General features: G+C 49.8%; 1 protein-coding gene across 2 annotated transcripts in view; it reads left to right on the top strand.

Moving 5' to 3' along the window:
- Window positions 1-3,210, top strand: part of ZBTB7C (zinc finger and BTB domain containing 7C) — a gene marked incomplete at both ends in the record, with an annotated part of 102,091 nt that extends 98,881 nt beyond the window's left edge. For both annotated transcript variants that reach the window (XM_082302275.1, XM_082302274.1), the window contains one exon: window positions 2,574-3,210. In XM_082302275.1, the coding sequence (XP_082158401.1) occupies window positions 2,574-3,210 (637 nt within the window). The remainder of the gene's footprint in view (window positions 1-2,573) is intronic.
- Between the last annotated feature and the right edge of the window lie 10,271 nt (window positions 3,211-13,481).

Here is a 13,481-nt window from a genome sequence, read left to right as displayed (position 1 = left end):
GGAGATACTGTTCCAGCCGGAAAGGTTAACATTATTTGTTCCTATTATTTGTGTTGTGACAGCTCACAGAGCCCTAATCGCTCTCCTAATGCAATTGCATTAAGGTTATTCACACACACGGAGCGTGGGTCTCCGTCGGAGCGAGCCTCCAGCCCAGCTCCCAGCTCACAAACCCAGAGTTGCCTGTGCCACATTCCCCCTGGGGTGCTTCACCACAGAGCACCTCGCCCCCCCAGCCCCTGAGAGGCTCCAGGCAGAGCCACAAACCTCCCTTGCATTCCCCGGAGATGCTGCCGGGGCAGGGAGGATTGGGTTTCTCCCCGTCTGCTGCCGGAGATGGGTAATAGCCCGAAAAGAGCTTTGCCTGTATTTACATTATACAGTCCTGGCACGCGGCGTGTTTATTAGGAAAAGCGATCCTGCTAGGTTAAACATTACATATAGGGGTTTAAATTAAATTATAGGTGGGGCCGGCAGCTCTGCTTTTTATTAACATTTCCCACCGCTTTGCAGCACGAGCCCCCGCGTTCACCCGCGCACGGCTTCGCCGCGATTCTCCGTTCGGGGAGGAATTCTCCCTGCTGCTGCTGCTTTGTCTGCTGCTGAGCGCTGATTCCAGCCCCTCCAGGGGAAATGCACCCTTGTGAGAACACTGGGGTAGCACCACCTGTAAAAATGCCAGAGTGGGAAGTTGCCCTGAGCTTGGCACAGGTCCTGAGAGATGCCTTTTTTGGTGTCTCCCTAAAAAAATCTGTAGGTGCAGGGCCAGGCTGGGATCAGTCTCCCAAGGACAATTAAGCATCGTCTGGTGAAGAAGTGACTCTCCTGCTAGGGATACTCCTTTGCATCCTTGATCCTGAGGGACTGGTGTGCAGGGATGCCCAGCCCAGAGCTGCATTCCTCACGGTATGGCCAACGCCTTTGTGCTGCTGGGCATGTCACCAAAAACTGTTTCAATATGCACACGGGCTGGGTGGCAAAAACTAGTTCAAAGGCAGCACCTTGCAAGTTTAGAGAGCTTGACCTGCCTGAAGAAACAAATGTTAGTGTGGTTTTTATGTTACATAAATTAAAACATCATAATATATACTTAATATGATGTAATTTAAAATATGATTATATTTTAAAACAATAATAAATTGTATATTCTTTACTGTTTATATTAAAATACACAATGCAGTTTTATATGGCATATCTGTAATATATAATATATATTTTATATTTAATAATTACATTACTCCACATGTTCTGCATTATTTTTAGCCTCAATACTAGCATGTTGGAGGGTTCATACTGAAATAATTTTGGAAAACAATGTAAATTTTCCCACTTTGCTCTTTACTTGAACTTCACTGGTGCAACCTAGGAAGCAGTGTTCAGCTCAGCTGAGCCATAATCAGCTTCACTTTCTATAATCATATGCTTTACCTGTGATTTTGGGTTTTTTTTGCTTTTTTTTGCTGCGAAAGGAAACATTCATTTACTGGGGGGAAAAAGTAGTGGTTGGATCGCCAGCATGGGAAAATATTCTCGCTTTTAGACGTTCCCCTTAAAAAATACATACATATATATTTGTAAATAAGTGCCATTGGGATGGATATTATGCTATTCCGTGGCTGGATTTAAAAAACTTCTCCAGACTGTGTGGGAGGCTGGATGTGTGCTGGCCTTGAGGACCCTGGCAGGGAAGTACAGAGTGCCTGGGTGCTGCACCTCTGGCAGCATCACCCTCTCTGATGCTCCTGCTCCATAAGAAAGCTCCTGAGACACCGTGTGGTCAGTGCAAGAATAAAAGGAGAGGATAATCGGCTCCAAGAGGGGCTGAATTTAAGCGGTATTGTCCCACGTTGCCAGGCTCTCGAATCCCAACTAATTTCCTTATTCGCAGGCCGGAATTGGGCTGTACTTATTTAATAATCCCAGATTTAGTTATATATAGATATATTCCCATATTTAGATACTTGCTCTTTACAAATACATGGAAGGAGGTTGTAAGGCTGGTAGGGGCCGGACTCTTATCCCAGAGAACAAGGGACAGAACAAGAGGGAGCGGGCTGAAGTTGTGCCAGGGGAACTTGAGCTTGGAAAATCAGGAAAAATTTCTTCACTGAAAGGGTTGTCCATCCCTGGCACAGCTGCCCAGGGCAGCAGTGGAATCCCCATCCCTGGAGGGATTTAAAAGCCGTGTGGATGTGGCACTTGGGGACGCAGGTTAGTGGTGGCCTTGGCTGGGGGAATGATTGGACTTGATGATCTTAGGTCTTCTCCAGCCTTAATGATTCTGTGGGTTTTGGGTTTATTCCAGGGGTTTTTTCCCTCCAATTTAAGCTGTTTTGAACTCTCTGGGATGGGCTGCAAACTCCTGACATGGGAGGGCTCTGTGTGTGATGTTTTGGTGCCCAGGAAAGAGAAGGCGAATGCAAACATCAGCCTGCAAGACCATCCATACATTGGGAGAGGCCCCAGGATGAGCTCCCCACCTTCCCATCACCTCCTCCCCTGATCCCAAGAGCAATCCCAACCACCCTTGCCCCCGGCCCACACCATCTGACCAAGCGCCTTTTCTTTTGCAGGCAGGACAAGCTCAAAATCCACATGCGGAAGCACACGGGGGAGCGGCCCTACCTTTGCATCCACTGCAACGCCAAGTTCGTGCACAACTACGACCTGAAGAACCACATGCGCATCCACACGGGCATCCGGCCCTACCAGTGCGAGTTCTGCTACAAGAGCTTCACCCGCTCCGACCACCTGCACCGCCACATCAAGCGCCAGAGCTGCCGCATCGCGCGGCCCCGGCGCGGCCGCAAGCCGGCGGCGTGGCGGGCGGCCGGCCTGCTCTTCGCCCCCGGGGGCCCGCCCGTAGAGAACAGCTTCGTGATGCCGCCCACGCTGGAGGAGATGAGCGGCCACCTCAGCAGCACGGCCATGTGCCTTCCCGGCCCCAGCCCCAAACACTTCCTGAGCGGGGCCAAGACCCCCTTCAGCCTGCAGGAGCTGGAGAGCCAAATTGAAGAAACCCAGATGAAGCTCTTCAGGCGGGCCCAGATGGACATGGAGAGGAACGCGGGCATCTTCGCCTTCGCCCTGGGCCACAATGAAAACCTTGCTGCCCAACCCTTCTTCCCTCTCCCTGACCCTTGGAGCACAGGCTTCAGTGGCTTGGCGGGGCTTGGCCACGTGGCTCCCATCTCAGAGGCCAGCAACTAAACCCGCGCCTGGTCCCACCATGCCTCTGCTCCCATCCCAACAAGGCGGCCGGCTCCCGCGGGGCTCCCACCTGCCCTTCTGCATCATCAGGTTCCCGAGAAGTTCTTCATCCCCTCGCTGCCATGGCCTGCCATGGGGCTTGGGGCACGGGGCCATCCCTGGGGCGAGCAGGGGATGGGCAAGTGCCGTGCCCCATGGCCACCGGCACTTTAGACTCAGCACTTGGCTTTGGGGCCATCGGGCACTCACTGTCCCATCCCACCACTCATGGCTCTGTCTGGGAAGGCCAGACCAGGACTGCTGCTCTCTTCAACACTCCCAAAAATGTCACTTGCCTTAGTCCAGGGCTCGGCCATCACCATGAGATGGCTTTTCTGTGGGAACTGTTACCCATTTCCCACCCACAGAGCTCAGTGGACACTGACAAGCCGTCCAGACTTGGGTTTGTTATGTTGCATTCCTTGGCCCTTTTGGTCAAAAGGACTTTTCTGTTTTCTTTCTGGTTTTGTTTTTTTTTCTTCTTAATTAATTCCCATGTCTGGCAACAATATTTGTTCTACAAGGGATAAAGGGGAGGTCTAGCAGCTTTGATGGGAGAGGGAGGATCCTGGCCACTGCCTTCCTCAGCGGTATATCAGATTTACAGGGCTGGTGAAAGCCCTGATCTGCAGCATGAGTTGGGACCCTAAAAACATTAAAAAAAAAAAAAAAAAAAAAAAAGGAGATAGAAAAACACCCAGCGCAAAGCTGGGTGGAAAAGGGGGATTTTACTTATTTTGGTTCTTTACCTATTTCAAAGTTTCAAAAGGAGAACCAAAGCCTATTTTGAGTATTTTAACTTCAGTTGCTTGAAAAGGTGAAGGAAAAGTTTTGGAAGAATCAGAAATGTTTCGATACTGAGCTTTTATTAAACCCTTGCTTTGAAAAAATGAACCACGTGGGAATTTTGAAATGAAAAACTCGTTTCAAACCAAAGAGTCAGAATTCACCGCCGCTGACCATTCTGAAATGTCTGGGGTTCTGTCCTTAATTCCCTCAAATTCCTATGTGATAGTGATGAGAAAAATTTACAAAACACTCGCATGTCCCCAAATCTGCAGTGCTGATGGGAAACAATTGGGTGTGCAAATATCCCTGCTGCTTGTCTCACGGGATCTTTGTGGAAAAGAAGTTCACTAAAGGTGTCTTGATGGTGATGTCATCTACTTGCAAGCAAGTAGAAATGCTATTTTTCACTGTTCATTGGTTCAAAAGAGAAGGTGGTGACATATGGGTCCTCCAAGCCAAAGGTTGCACACGGTGGCCAACAGGTTTGGGGTGACTCCTCAGCATCCCTGCAGACCCCATCTCGGCCACCCCATCTGGTAATTGTTTTGGGGCAAAAAAAGTGGCAGATTGGCTGGAATAGCCCTATCCACCTCCTTCAGCCCCAAATCCGTGAGCTACTCTGAAGGATAAAGGCTTTTGGTGGCCATCTGCCTCTCATGGCTCCTCCTAGATGAGCCTTGGAGGCAGACGTGGTGGGACCTCAGCTCCACCACTGGCTGAGGTGGGCTGCAATGGTTGTTTTACATGGAACCAACACTTGGAAATGTAAATGTTACAAATTAGGGCTTTTTATTTGTCTTTTTACTGTGACCTTTCAATGTCAGCAAAATAGAAGGGAATGTGAGAACCGCGGGTTCATGAGTTTTTTGGTTTTTCCATCAGTGACGCGGTGGCTGGATGAGAATCTGCCCACCAGAGGCAAGGAGGGGGACACAGGGAGTCAAGGGTTCCACAGCCCCCAGGAGGGTGTGAGGGACTTCTGCACTGAGACCACCCGTAGCAGAATGATCCCAAAGAACTGCCCAACACTTGGCTTCCTCCTCCAAAAAGAAATCATAAGGACTCCACGTACAACGAAAGTCAATGGAGAGGAAAAAAAAGGAAGAAGAAAAAGAAATCTTCTTAGAACTGCATCAAACTTTTTCTTTTTAATCCACATCAACTCCTTACACAAGCGACGTTTTGCAGATGATTGGTTCCTTCAGGTGTTTTTTTTGTCTACGATTTGGAGTCATTGTAAAATATCCAAAGATGCTGAGTACTGTATAATCTGCAAGGACTTGAAGCAAGGTGTTTTTTCTGTCTCGGTTTGTTTGTTAGGTCAGTTGGGTTCTTTTTTTTTTTTTTTTTTTTTCCTATATGTCTAAGTGGGGATAAACCTTTGCAATTTTTCTATTTATAACTATTTTTATGTGATTGCTTTATGTACAAAACAATGGAAAAAAAATCAAAAAAGTAGTGAGGAACACACACATACACAAACAGATTTGCCTTAGTTACTCACGGGACAATCACCCTTAACTTTGATTGATGCTAAAAAGCGGATGGAAAAAAAGAGACTAGGTCATTTTATGTATTTATTAAACTGTATTAATTGATGCTTTTAAATTATTAGCAGGACTTGATTCTCTTGCCTGTGGCCATGGTGAGAAGGCAAAGCCGCTGCGGTTGCTGAGCTGCCAGCGCAGCCATCCATGTGGCTTCAGCTCTGTGGATGTTTGCCTGACACCTTTTGGAAAGGCAGAATAATCACTTACTAATTAAGCATTGAGCTGGTACGGGCTCCAGCCCGAGGGGCTGTTGGCGTTGCGATGCTGATGATGATTATGGAGTTAAGGTTGATTTTCCCGCGTTGGCACTGGGTTGGGTAGGGCTGGAGGGAGCTGAGTGCTGGCAGTGATCATGTTTTGGGGTGTAGAGGGATGATTAGAGAAAACCCTGTTTCTTACCGTTTTGATGTTGTGTGGTGAGTCCAGGCCACAGGTATCCATGTGGGAGCCCAGCTAAGCGTGAAGGTGCCTTCCTGGGGATCTGCTCCCGTTTCCTAACCAGGATGGGAGTAATGAGCACCAAACCTCAGGCTGGAAGGACACAGGTTCTGTCCCAGCTCATGGTGTGGTGGCTTCTTGTTCATCTCACTTTGGCTCCTACGGCCTGGCTGCAGCAGGGGCAGCGTGGGCAGCAGGGCAGGGGGGATTCTGCCCCTCTGCCCCACTCAGGGGAGACCCCACCTGCAGAGCTGCCCCAGCCCTGGGGAACAACAGCACAAGGACCTGGAGCTGCTGCAGCCAGTCCAGAGGAGGCCACCGAGATGCTCCAGGGCTGGAGCCCCTCTGCTCTGCAGCCAGCCTGGGACAGCTGGGGGTGTTCAGCTGCACAAGAGAAGGCTCCAGGGAGAGCTCAGAGCCCCTGGCAGGGCCTCAAGGTGGTTTAGGAGAAAGATGGGGACAAACATTTTAGCAGGGCCTGTTGTGATAGAAGAAAAGGAGGTGTTTTAAACTGAGAGAAGATTCAGTCTAGATGGAAGGAAGACATTTTTTACAATGAGGGTGGTGAAAACACTGGAACAAGTTGCCCAAACAGGTGGTGACTGCCCCATCCCTGGGAGTGTCCAAGGCCAGGTTGGATGGGGCTTGGAGCAACCTGGAATAGTGGAAGGTGTCCCTGCCCAGGGCAAGGGGGTGGAACTGGATGACCCTTAAAGGTCCCTTCTAACCAAAACCTTTTGATGATTCTTTAAACACAACTGACACGAACATGAGCCCTGTAATTCATGTGGCTGCTCAGGAATTGCTTTTTTTGAATGAGGTGCAAAAGCCTGGGAAATAAGCTCCAGGTAGGAACGGTGGGACTTGTCCCACATTGTTCAGCCATTTGGAAGTGAAGTAAACAGGCACCCTGTGCCTATTGGGACACCTGTGTGTTGTCCTGCAACCTGGAACGGGATTTCCAGCCTTCCTCTGAAGCCATCCTGGCTCTGGAGGGAGGCAAGTATTGATGGAGGGTGATTCACCCCACCTACGCTGGACCTCCCAGGGGTGGGATGAATCACCTTTGGGCACCTCTCTGCTACCTACCAGCGTGCTGTGCTTTCCCATAGCTCAGTGAGATAAGGTTAACCACTGGGAGGGATGTTCCCACCACCACTGCTCTCTCCTCTCTGCTCAGCTCATGGGACAGTCCCTGGAAAAACCTTTCCCAAGAGGATGGGATGCTGGCGCAGCCTGGAGACCGGGGTCAGGCAGCTTGATTTCTTCCCAGTCCATTTCCACTGGGAATGCAATGGGAAATAAAGGTCCAAGTCCATCCTCCCAAACCTGGGGACCAGGGATTCAGGCTCATAGGTCATACACCCTGCTGTAATCCCATTAAATCATCCCAAGTTCTTACAGCCACAGGTTATTTTCCTTTCTTCACTCTTTGGAGAAGGACTCCACAGCATCAGGTGCTTGGGCAGCGGTCCAGATCTGCAGGCAGAGTCCAGAAATGTGACTTGGGAACAAAGAAATACCATTCCCCCTCCCAGGGCAGGTGGTCAGTTGTTGAGCAGCTCCTCTCTGCTTGGAGCCTGCAGGACCACAGCAGGGTAGGCCATGAGCTGTGTGTTCCTGAGCACAAAGAAACCCCACAAATGAAAACTGTGTGAATGACTTTTTAGCTATTTAAATACATTTATAATTTTTTTTTTCAGGTATTCTGGCTTTTAACCCCATTTTATGCTCACATTCTGGTTTGCTTATAATGCCAGAACAACAACAACAAGAGATAGATTTGCAAGGGGAGGGTGAAAAAAAAAAAAAATCTGAAAACCGCTCGGAGGAGCTGTGCATTAATCAGACACATGGGAATCACGGGAAGAAACCAGCTTCAGTAAATGCTTGTTAGCAACAACATATGGCTACATGCTTGCTCCTGAACAGCTGCTGTTATCTGCTGGAGCATCCAGGCTGCGGAGGGGGAACGGCACCGGGGCGATGCTGCGCACGCAGCGTTTGCTTGGACCAGGTGTTGCTGCCAAAGGAGCATCTCCTGGCACGAGTGGCAGGGAGCTGGAAGGGCAAACCCTTCCCCTGGGCTTGAAGCCCTTTGCTGAGCATTGCAAGAGCCTCTTCCTGCAGTTGTGCAGAAGGAAATTGCATACAGAAAAAAATATTCGTGTTTTTAAAAAGGGGAGAAAGAGCCTGCAGGTTGGCAAGTGACAAGCTTTTCCATTTGGCAGTCACCTGCAGGAAGGAAAAAAAAAGGGAATAATTTTGCAAAATACAGCCTGAAATGTTTTAGACTTGAATGTGTCAGCAGGACTCCTGGTGGCACCAGTGAGGCTGCAAATGCTGCCCAGTCTCTGCTCTGCTCGTGCTCTGTCCGCAGCCCCCTGGGGCCTGCTATGCTCCCCATCCTTTTCCATCTGTTTTGGGGGGGATTAGTGCTTTATTTACAGTCTCAGGGCTCTGAAAATGGAATATTGTGTGGTTGCAGATGAAACTTTTAAGGTAAGAGAGTAAATGAAGCCAGACCCCAACCATCTCATTTTGAGAAAATGCTGGTTTTGGCAGCAGGTTACCCGTGGGTTTTTAAGATCTGCCACTGCCTTTTGGTGCCTCTGACTCTATGCACCTGAGTTTCTTTCCAAGCCAAAACCAAGAAGGGAAGAACTGAGAAAAATCCCTTCTTGTGGAAGATAACACCCCATATAGTCCGAGCCCGAGTGAACTCATCCCCATCCCGCCTCCCAGCCCCACCTCTGGGATTTCCAGCAGAGGGAGAGGAAATACCTGTGGCCTGGAAACACCTTTTTTTCCCCCCCGTGTTTTCCTATGTTGAACCAATGTTTTACATGACTTGCACTATTTGCTGTAGGGCAGGACACTGTTTAGGTTTCTTTGTTCCAGTCTCTTGTTCGGTTGCGACTCCTCTTGGCGGTCCTGTACACGTACCTGCTGCACATCTTACACCCCTGGAGAAAATAAACTGTTACCTGAAGCAGTGAGTCTGTCCTGTGTCCTTCACGCTGCTCTGGGTCTGGGGAATTCAGATTTCGGCATCAGATTAGTGGTTGGACTTGGTGATCTCGGGGGTCTTTTCCAACCTAAATGATGCTGCGATCAAAAATGATGGTGAGCGGGGGTGATGGAGCATTTTGTGGTGGCCCTCCAGGGTGACCCTTCACGTGGCATCTGGGCTGTCACCACAAGGGTGCAGGGGCTGAGAAGCAGCCTCTGGTGATGCCCGAATGAAATCCTGTGTGTGTGTGTGGGGGGGGGGGGGGGTGTCAAATAAATGCTATATATGTAGAGTAGAATCGTTCGGGTGTTGTTTTCCCCCATTTCGGCACATCCGCTTGCTCAGCTCCCTGCACACCCGAACTTGGGCTGCCCTCGTGTGGTGGCCCGGAGGCAGCTCTGCCACCGGAGCCGCGCTGGGGACGGCAGAGGGCTGGGACCCACATCTGGAGCTGTTTTGGGGGTCTCGGTTGCACCAGGACATGCAGGACCCTCCATCACCTCCCGTCGCACCCAGCCACGTCTGCTTGCCAGGAAGAGGAAATAAAAACCTCATGTCCAGAGGGAGTTTAATGGTTGGACTTGATGATTTTAAGGGTATTTTCCAACCTAAGTGATTTTATGATCTAAGAATTTTTTACACCTTAATTAACCACAACCAAGGAATAAGGCCAGTGAGGCTGGGAACGTGCCAAATTGTCGGTGGCCTCATTTCTGAATGAGAATCCTGATTTTTAGGGAATTTTTCCTGAAGGGTAAGCCAGGACAGGACTCTGATGCCCAATGTGACCTCAGCTGATGCTTCCCACTTCCCTTCATGGTACCACTAATAATTTGATCAGTTTGGGCAAGTAGGGGTTTCAAATGTAAATCTTAAGCAATTTATATAAAGCTCATTTCCTTAGGAACTGAGACTAAAAACTATATGTGCCAATACCGAGGAAGAAGCCAAACAACAGAGTTGAGCTACAACCCCCCAAGTTTCATTTTATTTATTTCTGTCTGCAGAGATGACACTGACTGAGATGTCACAAATCCGATTGGGCTTCCTAATAGTTCATGCAGTGCCTTGAGCCTCAGGGGTCATCTCAAATTCAGGAAGCCAATTTGCAGGCAGGAGATGCAAAGCCAGACCAGGCAAGGGCTGAGGTTTTAAGGACTGCCCCTGTCAGCTAAAACCTTCCTCTGCTCTTGGGTAACCTCTGGCAAATCCTGATAGGGATGTCTGTAATCCTGCCTGTTTTTAAGGTGTAGCTGTTAACTCAGTTTCCATAGTGAACAGGACAGGGTTGTCTCAGTGGGACCAACTTCTGCAATGTGAGCTGGAGTTTTGCATCGTTGGGGGAAATATTTCAGGCTTCACCTTTGAGTTCTCAGAAATAGGGTTCTCATTTAGGCAGCTTTTAGGATATTTTGCTGGAGGTCTTGATCATATATTCATTGAAAAAATCGGTTGGAAATACAAAGTCTTCACTTTTCTGAGACAAGGTCCTTCAATCTGAGGCGAAGGGGAGCAGGGATTTGCTCTGGGTGCTGCTGCAGGGGTGTGAGCCAGGCTGTGACACCCCAAAATTTAAACACAGGAGCTGAATGAGAAAAGTGAGGAGTGAACAGAAGCTCTGTGGGAGGTGGAAGAAGATCTCCCATGGGGAGACAGTGAGGCCACACCTCAAGGGCTGGGGACAGCTCTGGGCCCCTCAGGACAAGAGAGACATGGAGGGGCTGGAGCGTGTCCAGGGAAGGGAACGGAGCTGGGAAGGGGCTGGAGCCCCAGGAGCGGCTGAGGGAGCTGGAAAGGGGCTCAGGCTGGAGCAAAGGAGGCTCAGGGGGGACCTTGTGGCTCTGCACAAGTCCCTGACAGGAGGGGGCAGTCAAGGAGGGGGTTGGCTCCCAAGTGACAAGAGAAAATGGCCTCAAATTGTGCCAAGGCAGGTTTAGGTTGGATATGGGGAAAATTTCTTCCCTGAAAGGGCTGCCCAGCCCTGGCATAGCTGCCCAGGGCAGCAGTGGAGTCCCCATCCCTGGGATTTAAAAGGGATTTAAAAGATGTCTAGATGTGGGGACATGGTTTGGTGGACTTGGCAGTGCTGGGGGAATGGTTGGATCTGATGATCTTAGTGGCTTTTCCCACCTAAATGATTCTGCGATTCTGTGAGCTAGGGGCAATCATCAGTGCTGGAGCAGCAGCCCAGATGCAGATGAGCTCCTCATGCAGCTGCCTGGTGCTCTTTGTCTTCAGTCTTGCCCTCCTGCTCTTTGTGTTCAATCAGCTCAGCCTATGACGGAGATTTGTAGCTCCAAGCACTTGGGATGCTTTTCCCCTGGAGCAGAAGCAGCCAAGCTGGACAATATATCTATATTTATATGTGTGTGTGTGTGTACATAAACATACATACATATATATATATTTTTTTTTCAGATAGATTCAACAACCCTAATACATGTGTGAGTGCATACCCAGACCTACATACATCCAATATGCATTTAGGTGTTATCCTCACCAGCCTTTATATAGAAGACAACAATATTTCTCCTTTGGAAGGGGAAGCTGAGGCATGGGGAGGCACGGAGATTTATTCACACAGGTATCTCTGTGTGCTGCCAGCCTACCCTTTACACAGGTGCAAATCATCCCTGGGGAGTGCTGGACCTTGGCAATGGCTTCATCCATCTGTAAGATTAAATGCTAGGAAGGAGTATTCCCAGGAAACCCCATCTCCTTGTCGCCAGCATCCCTGTCTGATTCAGCTGGCCACAAATACCATCCAGCTGCTGAGGATGAAATCTGGAGCAAGAGGGAAAAAGGAAGTAACCAAGAGAGGGCGTTTTTTACCCAAGAGGAGACCATGCCAGGATGAGCTGGTGAGAGCAGCAGGAGCTGTGCGGCTGTGGCTGCTTCAGGACACTGTGATCTGTGATAGAGGTTTGTCTCTGAGGTGGAGAGCTGCCAACACCCAGCTCCTGAAAAAATCTCACCATCAGAGGTAAATGCCCCTGTCCCTGGTGATGCTCTGAAGCAACTGTGCAGCAGTGAGGGAGAACGAAACACCGGGATGATTCCAAATGCCAGCGAGGAAGGAAACTCCTTTCCCAACGTCCCTAAAATCGGCATCAGAGTAAATCCCAGCAGCAGGGAGGGGCTGTAGACACTGCCACCAACCCCCCTGGTCGGGCAGGGATGTCCAAAGCATGGGATGTGGCCAGGTCACACACATGGGCTCCTTGTTTGCATCCCAGGCCTGTGGCCACCGTGCCGAATCCCGCACCGCCCCGCGCCAGCTGCTGCATTAACGCCCCATATGCCCGGCCATATGCTCCATCCACGCAGGGGGGTGCTGGGTGGGCCTCCTGGGGAGGAAAAGGGACATGCCAGCATGTGGGAGCAGGTAGGGTTTAGAGAGGCCTCGGGGATCAGAGCTGTGGGAAGGATGCCCGGTGATTGTGGGAGACAGCACGGGTTTAATGTCTCTGCCCAGCAGCAGCAGCACAAGGGAACTAGAGGGTGTTAGAGGCATGTTGGGGGGCACCACAGACCTTTTGCAATGGGTCCCTGGTATAAAGCAGCTGCAAGTTGAGCAGGAGGATGCTAACAGGGTATAGGAGTGCACCACTGACCCTTGGCAATGTGTTTCTCTAAAGCAATTCGGCAGCAGGTTGCACTTGCAAAATTTATTATGAAATGGGATTTTCAGGACACTATCAAGCTTTGAAAAATGTCGTGGTGGAAATCAGAGCGTGCTGCTCATCCAGGTCAGACACTCACAGAGAGACACTGGTGTTCCAGCTCCTCCTACAGTCAAGGGGAGAGCAATCCCTCTCGAGTTAAACACCTGGAAGGGGTCAGATAACCACACTTTTGAGATGCTGGTTGCTCTCCAGCGGCAGGTAACAGAGGACATATGTCCTCAGTGTCCTGTCCCCTTGGTTATCAGTCTCCTGGTCCTTGCACCCAGTGTTCAAAGCTTTCACCAATCCCCACTGAAGACCCCAGCACATTTAAACACCCAGGATGGCATACAGCATGGTACTGAAGGCCACATTCTCTGTGGAGCAGCAGATTACAGAGGCAGGAGGCTGTGGGTGCACCCAGAGCTCTCAGGTTCTGGATGAAGGGCTAATAAGGGACACCACCAGCTGAAGATCCACAGATTCAGCCCAAGTAACTTGGGGTGTTTGGCTGTGCTGTTAATCCCACATCCCTGGGGAGAGAGGAGGGTGGGATCTGTACCGCCTTCACCATGGGGTGAATGTGGATTTTTCCTGCATTCTTGGTAGCTCAGACAGGTGCAGGTGAGAAAGGGAGAGGATACCAGCATCATGCAAAAGGTTAGTGAAAAAGCTTGAAAAGACACTTTTTGCTTTGAAAAGTCAATTTATCTGGACAAATTAGGGTATTGGCCTCAAACAAAGCTGGGGACCTAAGCCTCATTATATTTAATAAAC

The sequence above is a fragment of the Coloeus monedula genome (assembly GCF_965178545.1).
Source record: "Coloeus monedula genome assembly, chromosome: Z".
In the NCBI taxonomy this organism is placed as follows: domain Eukaryota; kingdom Metazoa; phylum Chordata; class Aves; order Passeriformes; family Corvidae; genus Coloeus; species Coloeus monedula.
Note: the sequence above shows the minus strand (reverse complement) of the source record. Positions and strands in the feature narration are given on the sequence as shown.